At 36.2% G+C, this 19,636-nt stretch overlaps 2 protein-coding genes across 2 annotated transcripts in view; one reads left to right on the top strand and one right to left on the bottom strand.

The window, feature by feature from the left end:
* LOC114148366 (E3 ubiquitin-protein ligase SH3RF3-like) overlaps positions 1-7,778 on the top strand; it is a 105,553-nt gene extending 97,775 nt beyond the window's left edge. Inside the window, 1 exon segment of the mRNA XM_028023597.1 lies at positions 1,064-7,778. Coding sequence (XP_027879398.1) covers positions 1,064-1,232 — 169 coding nt within the window. The 3' untranslated portion in view covers positions 1,233-7,778.
* Positions 7,779-11,352: 3,574 nt separating this feature from the next.
* Positions 11,353-19,500, bottom strand: septin10 (septin 10). Its single transcript, XM_028024133.1, has 10 exons — positions 19,346-19,500; positions 17,889-18,003; positions 17,534-17,729; positions 17,210-17,396; positions 13,562-13,723; positions 13,322-13,418; positions 13,034-13,202; positions 12,811-12,943; positions 11,675-11,853; positions 11,353-11,566 (listed from the first exon to the last, which is right to left on the bottom strand). The coding sequence occupies exons 1-10, from the start codon at positions 19,373-19,375 to the stop codon at positions 11,551-11,553; spliced, it is 1,284 nt and encodes a 427-aa protein (XP_027879934.1). The 5' UTR covers positions 19,376-19,500; the 3' UTR covers positions 11,353-11,550.
* Between the last annotated feature and the right edge of the window lie 136 nt (positions 19,501-19,636).

Here is a 19,636-nt window from a genome sequence, read left to right as displayed (position 1 = left end):
GCAATGACTGAAAACAATCTGAGCCACCGAGAGGCATTTCTAGGACCAATAACTCTCTTCTGTCTAGATTAAAAAATATGACTAAGGTTTTCTGGATGGGACAGTTTTAAATTTCCTTGGAAATGCATTTCTTCTCCTTCGATTTTTCATTTTTGTCAAGTTTTAAAAGTCCTATGTATTTTATGGTATTTTTTTTGTTTTTCACGAACACAAAGAAGTCCATAATTGTAAGGTGACAATTAAGTTGTGAAGTGAAAAATCACTCAATACTTTGTTCCACAACCTTTGATTGAAAGCACAGCTGCAAGTCTTTTGTTTTCACCAGTTTTGCACATCCACTGACTCACCCTGATATGAATATGCTTTGATGTAAATCATCATCATGCTTTGTTCTTGTAGAAGATGAACTTCAACATGGTGTCGTCCGATTAGCTAGTATTTAGCTTCATTCATCTCTACATCCTTCCTAACAAGCTTTACTGTTCCTGCTCAACAAAATCCTACCTTAAACATTATCCTGTAAACAACATTTCACAATGGTTCACCATACATAGAGTGCTGTTACAGAAAGTTACATTTTGGTCTTTTAGTTGAGAAGACGATGTTTAATTTGAAGTACACTTAGTACACTTTAAATTGTGATTTAATACAATTTAAATACTACTAAAATACACTAAGCACAAAATTAGTTGTTCCAAAATGTCACATTTTAAGTTAACTAATGCTAAGTGAACCTGAAGTATACTCGTGATTAGTCTGACTTAAAGTATGCTCAAGTATATAAATTTTTCTCCAGGAGTCAGCAGCTTGCTACTGTAGAAAGTTGCTGGATAGTTGCTTTTCTCAGGAAAGAATGCCCACTGCTTTATCTATTGTATGTATGTGTATAATGGAAGAAGTACAAGTGTGTACAAACATTTACCACATTTTGGTGATCAAAGTCAAATATCAGAAAATACTTTGGTGGGAATATTTTACCAAAACTAGTTAAAAGATTCTAAATGTAGTAAAAACATGCATGCACTAATTTAGTCCTTGAAAAAGTTTTGTTTTGTCTTGGTAGGTATCGTGTGGTCGTTCCTTACCCGCCTCAGAGTGAAGCGGAGATTGAACTGCGGGAAGGGGACGTGGTGTTTGTTCATAAGAAGAGGGAAGACGGGTGGTACAAAGGCACCTTGCAGAGGACGGGACAGACCGGCTTGTTTCCCGGCAGCTTCGTCGAGAGCTTCTAAGCTCCAAGAACGGGACAAAAGAGTTTAACCCTGTCTCTGAGTCACACACACAAAAATATTTTACACAAACACAAGCAGCACCTACATGGAGGTTGGGCTGATATTGGTTTCCCAGATTCTTTTATTTCTTTACTGGATCAAAATTCATGAAATTGTATGTTTCATTTTCTAACCTGCCTTAAGAAACTAACTATTCAACAGTGGAAGGGAAAAAAATTCTACATTTAATGTTTTTACACATATTGAGCAATATACAAGTTTTAAATTAATTCATGTTTGAATTAATCTACAATTTTCTGAAATCCATATTAGTCCGACCAATTCACACACACTTCACTAAGCACAGCCCCTTACACAATTATTAGGACCCCTGGTAACATGTAGAAAGTCTTAAAATGAATCTATTTTTTTACTGCAGAAGCATAATCTCACACTGAAAAATTGACCTGAATTAAAGCACATTTATTCAGTTTACTAACCACATCCACAGATAGTTTGTACAAAACTGTCCCCAATGTTTCTTGATGGTTGTTAGCTGGATCTTTGCTGAAAATCTTTCTGTCCCTCTATTACAAATATAACCTGGGTACCTGTTGAGAAAACTTAAAATGTCACATTTGAACAGTTTAAAAAGATAATATACAATATATTGCTAAATCAACACAGACATAGTTAACCACTCTTTTTCTTGCTATCCCAGTCTCCAGACCAGATAGGTTTTTATTTTACTAAAAGTTGTCCTTTTCAGGAAATTTTATTGTGAGATGATCCTACTGCAACAATAGATACATTTATTTAAAGGCTTAATACACTTATTTACGAGGGATGCCAATAATTGTGGAGGTCACTGTAGGACATGGCTTTAAACCAGCTCGGCCTCTTGGATGGAGTTTACCTACAACTCGTGCTCTGAAGCTACTGAAGGCACAGACTCTTAAGAGCACAGAACGATGAGCCATGCCTCCCAGATCTCCTGTTTGGCATTGTCCACCAGCAAACATTAGCACAAAAATTATTAGCTCTGTTTTTCCACTGAGACCTCAGAACTTGAATCCGGGTGCTTTCTTCGTTTGAGGAGTAAACATTTGCAGCCAGGCGATGAGGGAAATACTCAAGCCTGCACTCCAGGATCTTCTTGTCTACTCTGTGACAGCGAGCACACGTTTGGTTTCAGCCCAGTATATGTTGACAATGCATGTAGCATTATTATGTTTCTTTTTATATGTTGTAATAGGTGTTTGTGTTGTCCTGCTGTGATGATCTGTCACATTTTATTTAAAGAAAAAAAAGGCAGAATTAGGACATCCATTTTTCTATTTATATGTCTTACATGACTGAGAAAATATTTAACTTTTATTACTTTTTGGCTCTCAAACTTCAGTTTAATTTGAACTAACTGGCTTGTTGAATGTAAAATGAAACGGGAAGTTACAAAGAAATAGGAAGTCACAACGAAATCCTTCTACAGACTGTTTTTCTAAAGTTGTTTTTGAACTTTGGTATAAGAATAGACACAGAAGAAATGCACATGGTAATATTTGTCACAACTTGCCTCCATACTTACATATACAGAGTATTTGAACACATCAAGGGATTTTTTTTTTTTTTTACTTCTGCTTGTCTTTTTAAACAAAATTTTTCTACAAGAAGGCACAAAGTAGTTGGGAACAACAACAAAGGCTTAAATGCTCTAAGTTCAACTTTCAACATACTTGGAAACTCACCCCTAGAATCGATAATTGAAAAGTTAATTTGTTTAGTGATTATTTTCAAAAAGGGAAAAAAATTATGCTTCTGCTAAATTGTTATAGAAGCTCTCACCAACAGCACAAACATTATTTATGAAGCTTAGGTCAGCTCCTTCCACTCAACTTTCTATTTAAATGTTTGGATGCAGCATTCGGTGAACACTCATTTTCTTTAGGAAGGAGCTTTTGTGACTTTAACTCCCTGTGGAGAGTATCACTGAATATCTGTTAGCATTGGTCTTGTGTAATATTCAATCTTCTAATAAACCTAATTTGGCTTTTTTATTATTTTTAAGCCATAATAATGAAAAGTAAAGTGAAACAAAACAATTAAAATAATTTAAACGTCAGTTTATATGACATGAGTCCATATAATATGAATTTTACCTCAACAATATTAATGATTCTCTAATTTATTGAAATTCATCCATAGAACAGACCTTTTCTTGAAAACGTGGTAGCATTTGTAATCTGACTACAGCAGCATTGTGAGAGATATGTTGAGATTGAAACATAATGAGAGAAGAACCTGGATCTTATCTAATTCCATTTTATTCATATTAATCTTTTTCTTCCTGTTTGTGAAAGCACAGCAAACTGACTGTGAACAACAGACTGAGAGGTCAGCAGCCAAATTGCTGGATTTTTTATTTTTATTTCAGCCGAAGCACAAATAGCTATCAGACAAGTGCACAAGTAGAAAGCTATTTCTTTGACAAGATAAGCACACGAGGGTCTAACTGACACTATCCAGATCAACAGATTGGTTTATATCGCATAGAAAAGTAGAAAAAAAGTGACCTTTGGCTGTTGTTATTTTTTGATATACATTTTCCTGCATTTTTAGGATATTTTAAGTGTTTTGTGTGTTAATTGTGAAATGTTGTAGAACTGACCAAACTTTAAAGACTTTTTTGTTGTATTTTTCTTTGTAATTTTGTTCAAAGCACATATTTCAACTTGAGTCCTCCGTTTAAGCTGTTGCTTCCTCTCGCTTTATCTATAGATGATTTCTAGTAAGTTAACTTTAAGCCTCATGTATGTGACTTTTAGTCGCTTCATTTATCTGTTTCACTTGTAAACAGATTTAACAAATGTATTAGATCAGTTAAATTATTGTCAGGTCTGCTTACAGTCTTCATCACATCCAAAATTTAAATTTAAATTTTTTGTCCCAAACTTTCCAAGGAATATTTGTATTTTTTCCAGAAGCACTAAAGAGCAGGTGAACTAAAACACAGCGTCCTTCAAATCTTCACAATAAGAGCCTTAAACCTGCATTCTTATCTTGTCGCATAAAGTTAATGAAAATACCCTGCAGTCCGTGTGCTAAAATCTACATATAATAATCACGGTAAAGTTTTTCGCAATATAAAGTTCTTGTTTACATTACTGTTACCTTGCATGAGACATGACAATGTGACTTTTAATGTGTTTGTGAAGGATTTGTAAAGCATTTAGTGCTCCTGAATGTTGCCGATGGTGATGCATGTGGCTAATTGTTAGGTGCTGTAAGCACAGTTTAGAAGGCTAGACTTTGGCTCTGACTTTGTATCGAACAAATTCATCCATGTCCTGTTGGTTGCTGAAACCAACCAACAGGACATGGACAAGACTTACAAAAGCAAGCACAAAGCAAAAACAGCACAGATAAAGAAAAATCCTAAGCTAAAAGAACATTTTTAAAAATAAAAGCTAATTGACTGAAATCCACAAGAAAATGATTCATCTAGATATTCCCATGCAGGGAATCCTCAGAGGAAAACAGAATTATTCTTAAGATTAAATTATTTTCCTGCAACTAGGTGTGGGCTGTTTATGGTCAAGGTATGCCAATGTTTTCAAAAAGGATAAAAATTTTCATAAAATTTTATCCACACATCTATCCATTATATTCCGCTTAGCAAAGATCAGGTTGCACAGATAACAGGCCCACAAGGGAAACCCAGACATCTCTTGACCTACAGACACTCTCCAGGCCCTTCCTGGGACCCAAAGCATTTCCAGCCCAGGGGATATGTAGGGTATGTAGTCTATCCAGCAAGTTTGGGTTATGCTCTGGGGACCCATTACATATCGCAGTGGTTTGTCCTTAAAAGCCTCCAAACAGAGACACCCAGGAGACATCATGGTACGATAATCAAGCCACCTGAGCTGACTCCTTTCAATGCAGAGGACCAGCGTCTGTCCCAGTAGCACTTTCTCACCCTATGTCTAAGCTTGAGTTTAGTCACTTAGTCACAGGAAGATCATTTCAGCTGCTTCTGTGTAGAATCTCTTTCTGTCTATCATGATCCACCTCTCATGACAATGGGAAGCATAAATAATCTGAGCCCTTCCCTTTTTGACTCAGCGATTTCTCCAACCCAACAGACCACAGCATTACCTGCATTACTGCACACGAGGTCAAAATCTGTCTATCCCACTTACAATCCATCCTGCCATAATTTATGAACAAGAAATCTTTTTTTAAGCATATTAAATGTTCATTTGGTGCAAAGCTATGTTAATAAGGTGCCAGAAAATGCTTTGAAGGGAACAAAGTTTTCTCTGGCTATATGGAGCACTCCTACAGTTTTCCATTGCTTTCAAGAAATGCAAATTCTTCATTTATTGAAATGTTTCTTGTCCTAGAATCATGAACAGTCATGGTATGGAAACTGAAAGAGCTGCACCCTGTTTTACTGTTAGTAAGTCAGGAGTGGCTTACTAGCAGTCCATAAGCCCTGATCCGATAGCCTGAATAATTTACCATCATATTTAAATGAAGTGCACAATTTCTAAAAGACATATTCTGTCCAATTGATATTCTCAATAAATAAACAGTATTATATGTTTAATGTTACTTTAATAATACTACAATAGCAGCAGTAAGAACATTTGTTTTCTAGGTTTTAAAGAAAAGCCATTCGACCATGTTGAGACATTCTTGTTTGTTGTGTGTTAATATTGCAGTATTGTTACTGAAGGTTTCCTACTTCAGTATGAACCTGGTACCGGCTCATCCCTATGTGCAACAGGTCCCAGCTCGCAGGTATCTGGATTGCATTCAACTTTTCGATTTGGCATTGAATTTATCCACAGTTAAATTAAGTTTAATATGTTTTTATTGCGCAAGCTCAAATTTGTTCTCTGTATGAGTGTCAGTAGGGCTTTTTTTGTTCAGTGAGTAAAAAGGTGCATATTTATCTCCATGAAATGAGCAAAGAGGGAGTCACTATGAAACTTTTGAGTATCAGCTCTTGGAAAAGTTGGACTTAACATATCCCCATTGGCCTTTGAAACCTGTCAGTCAAACCTTAGTGCCTACAAATGTCACACAAATAAATGGTGTTTATTCTAGGCAGACCAGTGCCCTCTTTCCATGCTTCTTTGTATATAAGTGTCAGTAAGGCAAGCCTGCGGGTTAATTTGTAGTCCTCTCTGTTTTGTTGGGGCCCGATGACAGCAACCAGCAGATCCCAAAACAGCTCTGCACTGGTCTCACGTGAGCTTTTCTTTGTCTGTTTGTGGGCTTGTTGACTCAAGAACTCAGATATATATTATTTCCAATTTTAAAAAAAAACAAAAACAGCCTCTTATTTGTGTTTGAGATCATTGAATCTCAGAAGTGTGTGTTTTATTTTTATTTCCGTTGGGGTCGATTTTCTTTGGGGGGGGAAAAAAAACAAAAAACGTTTACATTTGTCAAAATGTCAGGAATAAAACCACTGCACAGTGGTCACTTTAGATATAATAACTTGAAGCGCCAGTTTTTCAAAAGTTTTGGTGTGCGTGTGTATGTTTGTATTTTAATTATGTGATCTAAGGTTGTCATTCGCCTCAGCTTCCTGGTCGTATAAATGAACTAGCTGAAAAATTGTAGCGAGGGCTTCAGAAATGAAATTAAACAGTGAAGAGTTATGGTCATTCTTTTGAGGTGTAAGCATTATTTGGCTTGACTGAGGCACAATACTAGCACTCATTGTCTTGGAGCACTATTCACACCCCTGAATACTCAAACAAACAATGTATTTTATTGAGATTTGATGTGAAGGATCAAGATAAAGTAATACAAATACATTCTGCTGATTTGTATTTGCCAACAGCCTACAAATCCTTACTTTTGTAGAACCACCGTTGGCTATAATTACACCTGGAACATCTTTCTGATTTATATATGTAAAAAATATTTATCATTAGCTTTCAACTTCATAATTATGTACAATTTTGTCTGGGTGTATCACAAAAAAAATCCCAATAAGAAACGGAAATGTTTGTGGTTGTGGGAACCTGAATACGTTTTCTGATAACCATTTTTGAGCCCAAATGCTTTTTGTGATGCTGTCAAGTTATCTGCCAGGAAGCTTGAGTTCCCGATCTGCCATTTTGTATTAAATGCCATATTTGTTCTTACAGATACTTGAGAGAACCTGTGCGTGTGTGTGAATGCAAAGCGGGAGGACGGAGGCTTCTGTATGTAGCTCTTTACACTAAAAAGAAACTCTATGACAAAGCGTGGTGCAACATGGACGCTCATGCCTCTTCAGGACTGACTCGTGGTGAAAACTGTTGGTGCTGTGGGTGAAACAGAGAACAAAAAACAAAAAAAGATTATATATAGATATATGATTCTATATTGTCCAGAATATTTATAGGCCTTTTGTGCCATTGCAGTCATGCTCTGGACTGGTACCGTCCAGCGCTTTCTACCATGTGATCATTATACATTGTCTTGTACTGATGACCCGTGGTTGATATGATTGTTTTTTCATGTCAAGTGCATTTTTCGCAATAAATGCCTTTGTTTTCAAATTTATTTCCCTTGTGTTTGTGTTTTTTGTTGCTATTTTAACCGCCTGCAGCTATTTAAAATGCAGTATGATTTGAAGCAAACCTCATTTGCGTGCTCTGATATAAAACAAACACATTACCTGTGTTGCACCGTTTGAGTTTGCCCCTCAGAGGATTCATCCTGAGAATCATATTCTGCTCTAATTAGAATCAGCTCCACTCAGAATAGCTCGTTATGAGCAACGCTGCAGGTATAGTTGTTTCACAGAGTGTTATTGTCCTCGTCAGTGCAGACATGCTGGTGATGGATGCCTGTTTTCGCCCCCTCCCCTCCGTCTTCTCTGGTCTATATCCTCCCCGTGTCTTATCGCGCCCCTCTTTTTCTCCTACCAAACACTGACATGGATGAGGTGTGTAATTGGCAATTTCAGAGCATCTCCAGCACAACCCCCTTATGACATGACAACCTCATCTACCTACAAGTCAAAGCTGTCTTCGATCATCACCTCCATTTGCATTTAGAGTGACTGGCAAAAAGGTTGCCGGGGTACATGTGAGGGAATGTGCGCCTGGATTTATGCTTATTCAGAAAAACTTGACTTTAACGCAGATATTTTATATTTGACGTGAGCGGGCAGCTAATTTAGATTTTCTGCAGAGCTGAGATAGTGTTCGCCTTCTCCTGGAACAAAACTTGCGCTCTTACAAATAGGCCTTTGCTGTGCTTTGGCTCAGAGAAAAGCCTCTCCTCTGGGTGTCCTCTTCTCTGCCTAACAATAATAGCAGGGTTACCACAGGCTCCTGCAGGGAATCAATCAGCGTTCCTCAGCTTTGCGCCAAGCCCATCTGTCCACCTGTCTACTTGCTGGCATTTAAGTCATTTGAAGGGCAATGGAGCCAGAGGGTGAGACACTGCAGCGTACAAAATCTAACACACAAAATAAGATAATCCTTCTGTAAATGTGTGAGCTCATAAAAAAGTGAAGAGGTGGGAAAGGGAAAGCTTCTTTAGCCCTTTACAGCAAAAGGAAAACCAAGAATCCACATGCAGGGCATGTCAGCTTTTGAAATACCTTTTTTCTCTTATGATTTTATATCAGAATGATGCTTTATATCCCTGCAGTTAAATACCATATAACTAACTTAGTAATTTAATTATTTTTAATCTTGTTTTTATTTCAAAAACCAACACAATTGTACACTCCATTTTATGTATGTCTGCAGCAATTTTTTTCTGACATTTACGTAAGATTTGGGATAAAACATTGACCTTTTAGGGAGACGTGCAGTTATTGTGTTTTATTGGGTTTCATTTGTCAAGAAAACATGACATGGAAGTTAGCATCTGAGTTGGGAGTGTGGTAAAGTGCCAGTTTGATGGGTTTCTTTTTGGATTCTGGACTAAACATCAGTTCTGTTTTTAAGGATTTCAAGACCGGAATAGACCTACAGCAAATAGATACTTTGTGAGGATGGCCTGACCTTGGCAGATTTACATATTCCTTCCATTTCTTCATATTGGATTTAATCTGAACTCCAGAGAATGTTCAATGCCTTAAGAGATTTTTTGTATCCATCCCCTGATTTATACTTTTCATTAACCATTTCTCTGATTTCTTTGGAGTGTTTTTATGTCTTCATGCTGTAATAGTAGCTGGTGGTTAATCAAACTACAGGAGTCTATGGCAGTCACTGCACTCAGGTCATTTCCAATCCAATTATTGTGATATTACTTGCCCCCATTCAGTCATGTTTATGAAAATGGAGGTGAAAATTTATGCAATCACATATTTTAATTACTAGTTTTCAATTTGAAATCCAAGGGTCTTTTTTTGTAAAATTATTTGTCGAAAAGCCTAATTTTGTTCATCATACCTGTTTTGTACAAACAATAAAAAGGGTAAAACATAAAGGGGGTGAACACTTTTTATAGACATTGTAAATAATTCAACACCTTGTAAGTAAATCCAATACTGTCCCAGAATGTTGGATCTATGAATCATTTCTACACGCAAATATATTTTGTTGTAAATTACTTCTTTTAATATCCTAAATTAAAGTTGGCATAGATTTACCCAAACTTCTGCCAAGGTGGAACAAAATAGGCAAACACAATGTGTCATGACAAAAATACAAGGATTTATTTAAAAACCAAAAAAGAATCCAAATAATACTGTTTACTCCGTAAAAACAAATGTAGTAAACTGATGTTTGTGGCAGTGTGTGGGTAGTGTATGTCTAAGTTTCATACACATAAGGCACTAATATTTGTAAGCATAATTGTCAGAAAAAGTGTCAGTAAAAGTGAGTTAAACCGGTCTTCATTGGAAACCAGCACAACAGTGTTCTGTTTTAGATTTACAGTACAAAGTAAAATCTAAATATGGATAAAAAGGAAAAACACAATCCTTCTATTAGATTTGTTCCCTCAACATTGATACAATATAATGCATAGTTTACTCATGATTTGCAGCAAAAATCCACTGTTTGTGGCAGTGAATAAAGGGAGTGAAAGAAATATGTTCATAAATAGATCCTGTAATATCTTCCAAATCAAAAAATAAACTTTAGCAATCCTATTTTCAGAAAATCTTAGTATCTATAAATGCACAGAAATGGAGAAAAGTCAGGAGCAAGCATTTCCCTTTGGAAGCAACTACAGGAGGACAAGTGTTGCAGAACAGAAAAGATCTTTATACAAAACTCAAAGCAAAAAAAGGAAAAAAAAACATAATAAATGCCCTTTGATCTAATTTTTAAAGATGACTGTAGTAAAAAGTCTTTGAGAAAAGGTATTGAAGTTTAAACCCTTTTAAAGATATATTTCAAAGATTAAGGGGAAATCTAATTCAGCAACAAATGGATATGTTTCCAGCTTAAATTAAAATTCTTGCATATAAAAAAAAAATCAAAAACAAAGAAAAATTACGTGATTGTAATGATTTTAAAATAATGTGTTAGCTGGATTATTAACATACTGGCAAGGGAAGAACTCTAGCAAGTCTGAAAAGTGGGACTAAAGAGGGAGAATAAGCAACTTACGTAGAAAAAATGCCAAAAATGAATTTTTGTACCAGTCTAAGTGATTTGTAAACAACATTTGAAATGGTTTTTCTTTAGTCTGGACAAAAAAAAAAGAGGATAAATACAAAAACAAAACAATACAAACAACCCCCCCACCTCTGCCCCCGAAGGAAAAAAAAGATTACAAATACATCAGAAGATAGTGTACATACAGTACAGACCAAAAGTTTGGACACACCTTTCTAATTCAATGGGTTTTCTTTATTTTCATGACTATTTATAAGGCAAGATATCCCACTTATTAACCTGACAGGACAGGTTGACCTATGAAGTGAAAACCATTTCAGGTGACTACCTCTTGAAGCTCATCAAGAAAATGCAGAGTGTGTGCAAAGCAGTAATCACAGCAAAAGGTTGCTACTTTGAAGAAACTAGAATATAAGGGGTATTTTCAGTTGTTTTACACTTTTTTGTTTAGTGCATATTTCCATATGTGTTATTCATAGTTTTGATGCCTTCAGTGTGAATCTACAATGTCAATAGTCATGAAAATAAAGGAAACTCATTGAATTAAAAGGTGTGTCCAAACTTTTGGTCTGTACTGTAGGTTTTTGGAAACTGTGTTTAAACTTTGGCAGCTCAAGCTAATACACGGTACAGCCCTATGTGCTGTGTTTTTCTCGTTAGTGTCTTGGACTGGCTTAAAAGAATGTGGACAAAAGGCCACCGGTTACACTGGTCATAATGATGTGCACTTCAGACCTCTTACGTCTTCACATGAAGCCAGAACTGAAAGACAGAATAAAAGAGATGGATTAAGATAAAAACAGCTTAAAATTTGCCATCAGTGCCTGCGTATACTGAGCCATAAGATATAAGCAGGAGAGTTCCACCCACTTCTTCCGGTCCTTGTCTTTCTTCCCGTTGACCGTGAAGCCCGGGGGCTGAAGCAACGCAGCCGCAGTTCTTCTATTCCCGAAAGAAGTCAGGTCGTTGTCCAGAAGACGCTTCTTCTCCTCAAGAGCTGCTTTCTCGTCCGCATGCAGACGCTTCAGCTGCTCAAAACGACCCTGCAGCTACAATGCAATAAAACAAACAACTCAAAATACATTTTAGAAACACTGGAAATATGTAAATGGAACAAAAGTAAAATTTTTATTTTTTTTGTTCTTGAAAAAGCAAAAAGAAGCTTAATTTTATAAGCCGATTCATCAGGAACACATTTCCAGGCAGCTTATGAGGCTTTTTCCTAATCTAAGCAATAGTAAAGATAGACGCCCACTGATATAAGGTTAAGCCACAAATTTTCTAGCATCATTATTCGGCTTGTGGTATGATTTTAGTTTAAACATTTAGCCATTATTATCAGAGATTGTGCAAGTCTTTTGAATTGGATGGTTTCCTAAAACAGAATCAGCTTTTAAAAATAATCCAGACATTTTTGACAGAGTTGCAAACAGGCCAACCAACATACTTCAGCTTTCTTTATCATTTCATTTCACAACTTAGTTTTGAAGTTGTCCACAATTCAACCATTTAGCAGTTAAGCTGTGCTGAAGTTATACAAAGTAGAGATAATCCTCCTTCATTACTCCACCCACTTTATTCGATGAATCAGTATCACTTGCAGCAAAAACGCCCAACAGAATGATGCTGCCACTACCGTACTTGACTGTTAACATATTTTCACCTTGACTCCTCCAAACAACTCAATCTGTCTTCTCTGACATTGATACAAATACAAAATGCAGTGTATGTATACATATACATGCTGGATAATCCGTAATAAAGTCAAACCTATGGACCTAATATTTTCCTATTATTTATCAAAGTCGCCTGCTGAAAAATTATTTAATTCTGCAAAAACGGTCTAAATGGGTCATTAAAAGCCCCACATTTATGCAATATTAATGACAACATCTTTGGTTACCACAGCCTAAACTCAAAAGGTAAATAACAGATAGTTGGAATTATATTAATGAGCAGTCATAAAACATTAAAGACATTTTGCCTAGTATCGTATATTTACATACCTCCCTCTCAGCCTCCTTCAGCTCTGCTTCCTTCTCCTTCACCCTCTGCACAAAAACTTGCCTCATCTCATCCTCCCTCTTCTGCAACTCAGCCAGGAACTCCTGACGCTTGGCCTCATACGTCTGCTGTAAACTGTGAAAACAAAATGTGTTTGGACGTTCAGTTCAATGGACGAGCTGGCCGCTGCAAGCAGATGGAGGCTGGAGCGTGTGGGCCGCTCACCTGACAGGTTTGCATTCTGGGTCCGTGTCCTTAAATCCCATCTCCTCTAATTTGCAGCGCCGGTAAAGCTCATAATGACGTGTGTGGGTTTGTTCTCTCAAATCTTCCATGTTTACACAAATGAGCATCTCCCTCAGTTTCACAAAGTCACAATGGTGCTCGTTTTCCACTAGGAGAAATTTTTTTTAATAAAATTATTTTCGTTTGAGCTGTATTAAAACGGAAAACAGGTGGAATGACACAATCTTGTTTCGTTGTGGCTGGAATACAAATCCACACTGATTCTACCTTGAACAACGCCCCATGGATACTGACGAGCTTTCACCATCTTATTGCCAACACACACTTCCTCTGTGCTGCCTACGACAGCAAATGGGAGATGGCCCTGAAAAAATGTAATAAATTCAATAAATTATTCGAAACAACAAACTGAACAAACTTGTGCCTTAATAAATTAATTTAACCTGCAAAACTCTTGCATAAAAACATTTGGATCCAGGTAAATTACTCACAAATGTATTGACTTACATTCATAGTGGTGTTGACCTTTGCCACGGTCTCATCGTCAAGCGGGAACTGGTAGATCTGAACGCCGTTGCTGACCAGTTCGCTCATGATTTTGATCTTGAACTTGTGCAACTCGCTCTTACTGATGGTGTCCGCCTTGGCAATGACTGGAATTATGTTCACCTAAAGCAAGAGAGGGAGCCATTGTGGATTAACACAACAACAACAAAAATATTCTTGCTTTCTTTATGTATTGCAAATATCTACAAATTTTGAACAAGTCATTCCAGATAGTCAAAAAACTTCACAGAAATCAGAATCAAAGCAACTCATCAGTGCCAGCAGAGTCCAAAATGCTGATCAGTAATGGGTTAAAATCAAGGAGCCATAGTAAATCAAAGATAAATAATAGCATTTAAATTGTAATTAATGTAAAAACCACTGAATTTATTGAGTATTAGATTTTTGTCCTTAAGAAAACTGAAGACAAAAAACAGTCTGCAAAATCAAAAGATTTTCATATTTAGTTTTATTCTGTTTTGTCTACATAGAGAACCTATTAGAGTCATAAGTAATCCTAACTCAGAAAAAGTCATTATCCCACTGCAGATGGTCCAAAGAGTCACTTGCGGCTCTGGAGCCACAAGTGACTCTTTGGACCATCTGCAGTGGCTCTTCGTGGTGCAGTGGCAAGATGTAATAAAGAGCCAGCTAATATATTTAAATGAAGAGTTAATAACAAATGCAGGTAAGCAGTTCATTAGCAGTTTACTCTATTGCAATATACTAATTGCAATAAATATCCACAAAAGAATGATTCCAAATGTACCAGTAATATTCTTTTGGATATTACTGGTTCTAATATAGAAACCTTAGAGGAAAAAAAATTCTACAAATATTAACACCCCATAGAAGAAAATGTATTCACCCACATCATTGCAAAGATGTTGGTCTTTTTTTGTTTTAAAACCTAAAAATAGACATAAAGTGATAGTTCTTTAAACGCAGGAACACAATTTCTGTAGTAGATATTTATCAAAAATTATAAACTGTTTTTATTTCAAGTGATGGTGTGACATATGCATCCCTGTGTCTCTTTCATTTACAAAAAGTTGCAGAACCATGGCCTGGATAAATAAAAGGAAAATATTAATACAGTATGTTCTAAATTTTCTCATCTGAATCCGATGAATAATGAGTTAATATCCAACTTATAAGTAGACCACTTTAACTACATGTAAACAAACATGCACCTTATTCATGGCTTGAGTTTAAACAAAACCTAAAAAAAGAATTCATTTTTCTTTCTAAATCTATATCTGTTCTAAGATGTGTGTAATATAAACCATGTTTTACATGTTATTTCAAGCCCACCCATTCAATCACCCCACATTCCTCTCTGTCATCTCACCATCCCATTGAGGGGCTTGGAATGGGTTTCTGCCACTGGGCGAGCTTCTGGGTCAGACCACACAGCCGTACACACACATGCAGAACACACACTCCTCCCAGAGGAGAAAACAAAACGATGCTAGATCTGTTCCAACAGCTGTCTGAGTGACTGACTGACTGTCACTGCAGCAGACTCAACAATTGGCTCTGTGTGTATCCGTACAGTGACACAAAAGGACAACTCGAGTGTGTGTGCGTGACGTGGTCCCAGCATTCCCCCTCGTTCTTTCTATTCCTTTCACACGCAAATCCAGAGTTACTGTCACTCCAGAGCAACGAAACCACACAAAAACTCACAGACGTAGCTACACACAAACAGAGAGGGGTGGGGGAGCGAGCGAGAGCATGGGAAAGTTTCTGACCACTTAAAGAGGGATGGGGAGGGATAGAAAGGCTGATAGTGAAGCTCTCCCAACCTTCACACAATAAAACCACCACAGCATAGTTTCTTCTGAAATCATTTCCTCTTTTCTCTGAGGCACATTGGTTCAACACAAGTCCTCAGGAAGCATTATACTACAATCTAAATATTTATAAAAAGGTTTAGGTTTATTTATCTACAGGAAATATTCATTCACCAGAAAATCTTGCTGTTACACTGCTCACTGATTAAAACAAAAACAGGGCTCCAGATTGATTTACTTAAATCAACTGTTTAAATCACAACTGTTTCAGTTTTCATTTATAGCCTTTTCATTTATTACTTTCCTCAATTTTATTACTCCTACTCATCTTTTTTTGTTATATATATATATATATATATATATAATATGTCTAGTTAAATAGATCATTTCACTGACAGTTTAACCAATTCCTGTTTATCAATGCATTTCTATCTCACTTTCTGCTAAAGCAAAACCAACTGAGTCTTTGTCCTACAACTAACATTAGGGAATAAAAAAAAAAAAAAACACAAGGCTGCATTCGCCTGCAGGTTCAATATTAATTATCCTGCCTGCTCTTAGTGTTCTGAAGTCGAAACGATGAATTACTGAATGACACTTGATATGATGCTCGCATCTTTTCAGATGGAGTTTATTATGGCGCCCATGGCTAAACAATCAGTGGTTAATGGTCGCCTTCAATCACCGCAACATGTTTGTGTAATTTAATCTGAAAAACAGACCCTAGGCAGGTTTTTTCAGGAGAAAAAACCTACTTCATTCTATCTCTGTAGCCTCAGACAGTGCCTAATATGTAGTTTTACAGGAGCGACCACAGATTAGGCACAAAAAACTTCCTAGTAAATTCTTTCTGATTTCTACACACTTTTACTTTCAAAATGTTATATTTTTAGACCCTCTGATATTGAGATATTAAATCTTATTTCTGGGTTTCATTTGTTAAAATTCAGAATTTAAAGTCCAAAATGTTAGATGCATAAAATGTGGCTGTTTTCATTTATTTTGTTTGGAGATACTGGCTAAGCTTTCCTGTACGTCAAACTCTCTTCTTACAGTTTGTTAGCTACAGAACACAATGGTGTTATTTTTTGTATTTATTCATTTAAAAGCAAATCTCAGGTCAGTTCTATACAGATCACATTTTATTTTCTTCTCTTGACTGAATCAAATGGAGAACATTCAGAACCATGACTGAAACCAAAGTACACAAAAAAAACATGACTTTTGTGTGCCATTACACTCCTAGATAAGGGGTGTCTTCTTCTTCTTTTCCTTTTTGATTAAATTCCCTACTTTGCGTTCTATTTACTAATTCCAGCTGATCAATTCAGTTCTTGAGTCTTTTTTGATGCCACTGATCCAAATATGCAGAGATTAGACGTCTGCTGCAGTGTCTTTTTAAAAACTTTGAATATTGTGAAATTCTGCACCATCCATACGTTGTTGCCCTGTTCTGTTTAATGATCAGCAAGGATTTGATAGCAAAGATAAATTACGGTAATTAATACACCATGGACATTTAATATAGTATAAAGTCAGTATCTCGAAATGTTGCTCATTTCCTGTGTAACACTTATTTTCTCATTTTGGCTTTGAGCTGCATGAAATAAAAAGCATAACACTACATCTCCTGCTAGACTCCTCTAGATCTAAACTTTTCTAATGCCTAATTTGCAATAATTCATATCCAAGCTACTGCCTGTACTGAAAGGAAGACATTTCCAATCACAACTACTGTAATATTTGTACTTTAACAGAAATAACCTCAAGATTAAGCTTTCCCGAAAACTAATTTCTGTACTTTATTTCCTACCTTGCTGTCCAGCTTCTTCATTGTAACAAGGTCCAGGGATTTGAGCGAATGACCCGAGGGGGAGATAAAGTACAGGCAGGCATGCACTCGTGAGTCATGGTAGTTGTGCAAAGAGCGCTTGATTTTCAGCTCCTCCTGAAGGTAAGTCTCAAATTGCTTATCAATGTAATCCACCACCGGCTGATAGCTACAGGACAAAACAACAAACATCAGTGACAGTCTGCATACACAAGCTCAATCCCACTGTTACTACATTTAAGTAAAGTGATATTTCCTGAGTGACAAACATCTTAGTTGAGTCCCCCAAACAGTTCTTAGTCCGACCTTTCTTGTTTGTTCATTTGATCCCCAAAGCCAACGGTGTTGACCACAGTTAGACGGAGCCTGACGTTACTCTCCTGCAGGTCGTAGGTCTGAGCCCGCAGCTTCACCTGAGGTTCAAAGTGGGACGACTCAAAGTTCTCAAAGTTGGTGTTAAACAGTGTGTCCATCAGTGTAGACTTGCCAATACCAGTCTCACCTGGAGAAAAAAAATAAAGATTTTTTCACTTTTTAAAATTGATGAATGTTTTATTTTTTTTACCATGATATGTATTCTCAACAATTTATATCATTAAATTAGGAAATTAAGCAATTACTGGTAAATGTACGACTAAAGTAGATAAATATGACAAAGTACCGATGCAGAGAATATTGAAGCAGAAGCCCTGAGTGATGGACTTGTTGACAAGCTGATCTGGGAGACTGTCAAAGCCGACATGGCCAGCTAGGGACAAGGGCCGGGCTCCTTTATCCTATAGAAATAATTACACAGAAAAAGATCATTAAAAAACCCATACAACTATGTCATCTCAAAAATTATATTTACACATATTTGCACATATAGTCTGGTAATTGCTGCCTGCTGCAAAGTTACAATTAGAGTCCATATCTGCTCTCGCATCTGTGACAAATGCCAAAGATAAAAACTTGACATATAAAAAAGGTCATTTGTAGCTAAATAATTGTCAAATCCATTAATACTGTACAATGTGAAAACTAGAAGATAAAAAAGGCAAGTACAACCTCCAATCTACATCAGTTGATCAATATTTAATATGGATGTATCTAAGACATGACAAAATAGTTATTGTAAAGTCAAACTGTGTTGCTGCTGACATTTAAGTGAATGAAAAGAAAATTAATTTCTGGCTTGCAGCAAAACACCAATAGACAACAGGAAAAAAAACACAAGAATCAATACATTCCCCTAAAAACGGGCAAGTTAGTAAAGTGTTTAACAATTTGATGTCAAAACATTATTGAATGTGACATAATCTACAGCAACCCATCAACTGATAATGTTATCAAGTAAAAAAAGAAGAGTTTTTGAAGTCACAGACATTACAATTTCGAGTTGTTAAAGTCAAACTAGTTAATTTAAGCCATATAAGGTGTTAAAATGAAATAAACTATAGGTCACAGGAACATAAATGGTCACATTAAGATATGTGTATGCTTATTACATTTATGGTATGTTGCAGTTTTTAAGATCACTTTTAACATGAGAGAATATCCACCATATTATTTTTATGTTTATAAAATGTATTTCAAAATGTTGGCAGCGTGACAACTTTTTGGTTTCCTTAAACAATTGTCTTTGGCCTGAGATTCCTCGATGACAAATTTAATTCAGAACTGTTTCTTTATACAGTTCTTCTGCTTATACACATACGGTGACTAAGATAACTTTTTAAAAAGTTTGCGAATGTAAACTTTAGTTGACTTATGTGTCATTAACTGTAATACGTCGCACTAAATGCATATCAGTCAATATCTCGCAACATCAGTATTTGCCATTCGCTTACACTTCAGTGTTATGCTAACTAGCTAGCTCTGTCCTTGGTAAAAAAAAAAAAAAAAAAGGAAAAAGCGACAACTACTTTGTTGTAAAACAAATACATATAAATAGTTAAATGAACACTATATATGTTAAATTATAGCATAACTACATTGGTATATATCACTTTAAACTTTCAAAAACTTCAGGAACGTTGTAATGTTAGCTTTAGCTAACTTAATGATAGCCGCAGGACACTCCCTGCTCAACTGTCAAGAACAAACTTCTTTTAAAACGCAAAGTAAATGAATGCTCACCGGCTGTCGAGCTACATCCGAGGAAGCCATAATTTTAGCAGAACGCCTGAGCAAACTCACAATTATTTCAACAAAACTAAAAGAAAGCAACTTTTAAACCCCTCAGATTCTTTTCCAGGACCGACTACACTCGACAACTAGACAGACGAGACCAATCAAAACAATGCGGGGATTTGAGTGTGTTTTGTTGTGTGCATAGTTGTTTTAAAAAAAAATACAACTTTGTTGAAATATTTCTAATTTATTGCGCTAATATACTTTAAGCAGACATTGAAATTAGATCTAAATATA

The sequence above is a fragment of the Xiphophorus couchianus genome, chromosome 7 (genome assembly GCF_001444195.1).
Source record: "Xiphophorus couchianus chromosome 7, X_couchianus-1.0, whole genome shotgun sequence".
Lineage (NCBI taxonomy): Eukaryota > Metazoa > Chordata > Actinopteri > Cyprinodontiformes > Poeciliidae > Xiphophorus > Xiphophorus couchianus.
The sequence above is the reverse complement of the archived record's forward strand: the minus strand, read 5'-3'. Positions and strand labels throughout refer to the sequence as shown.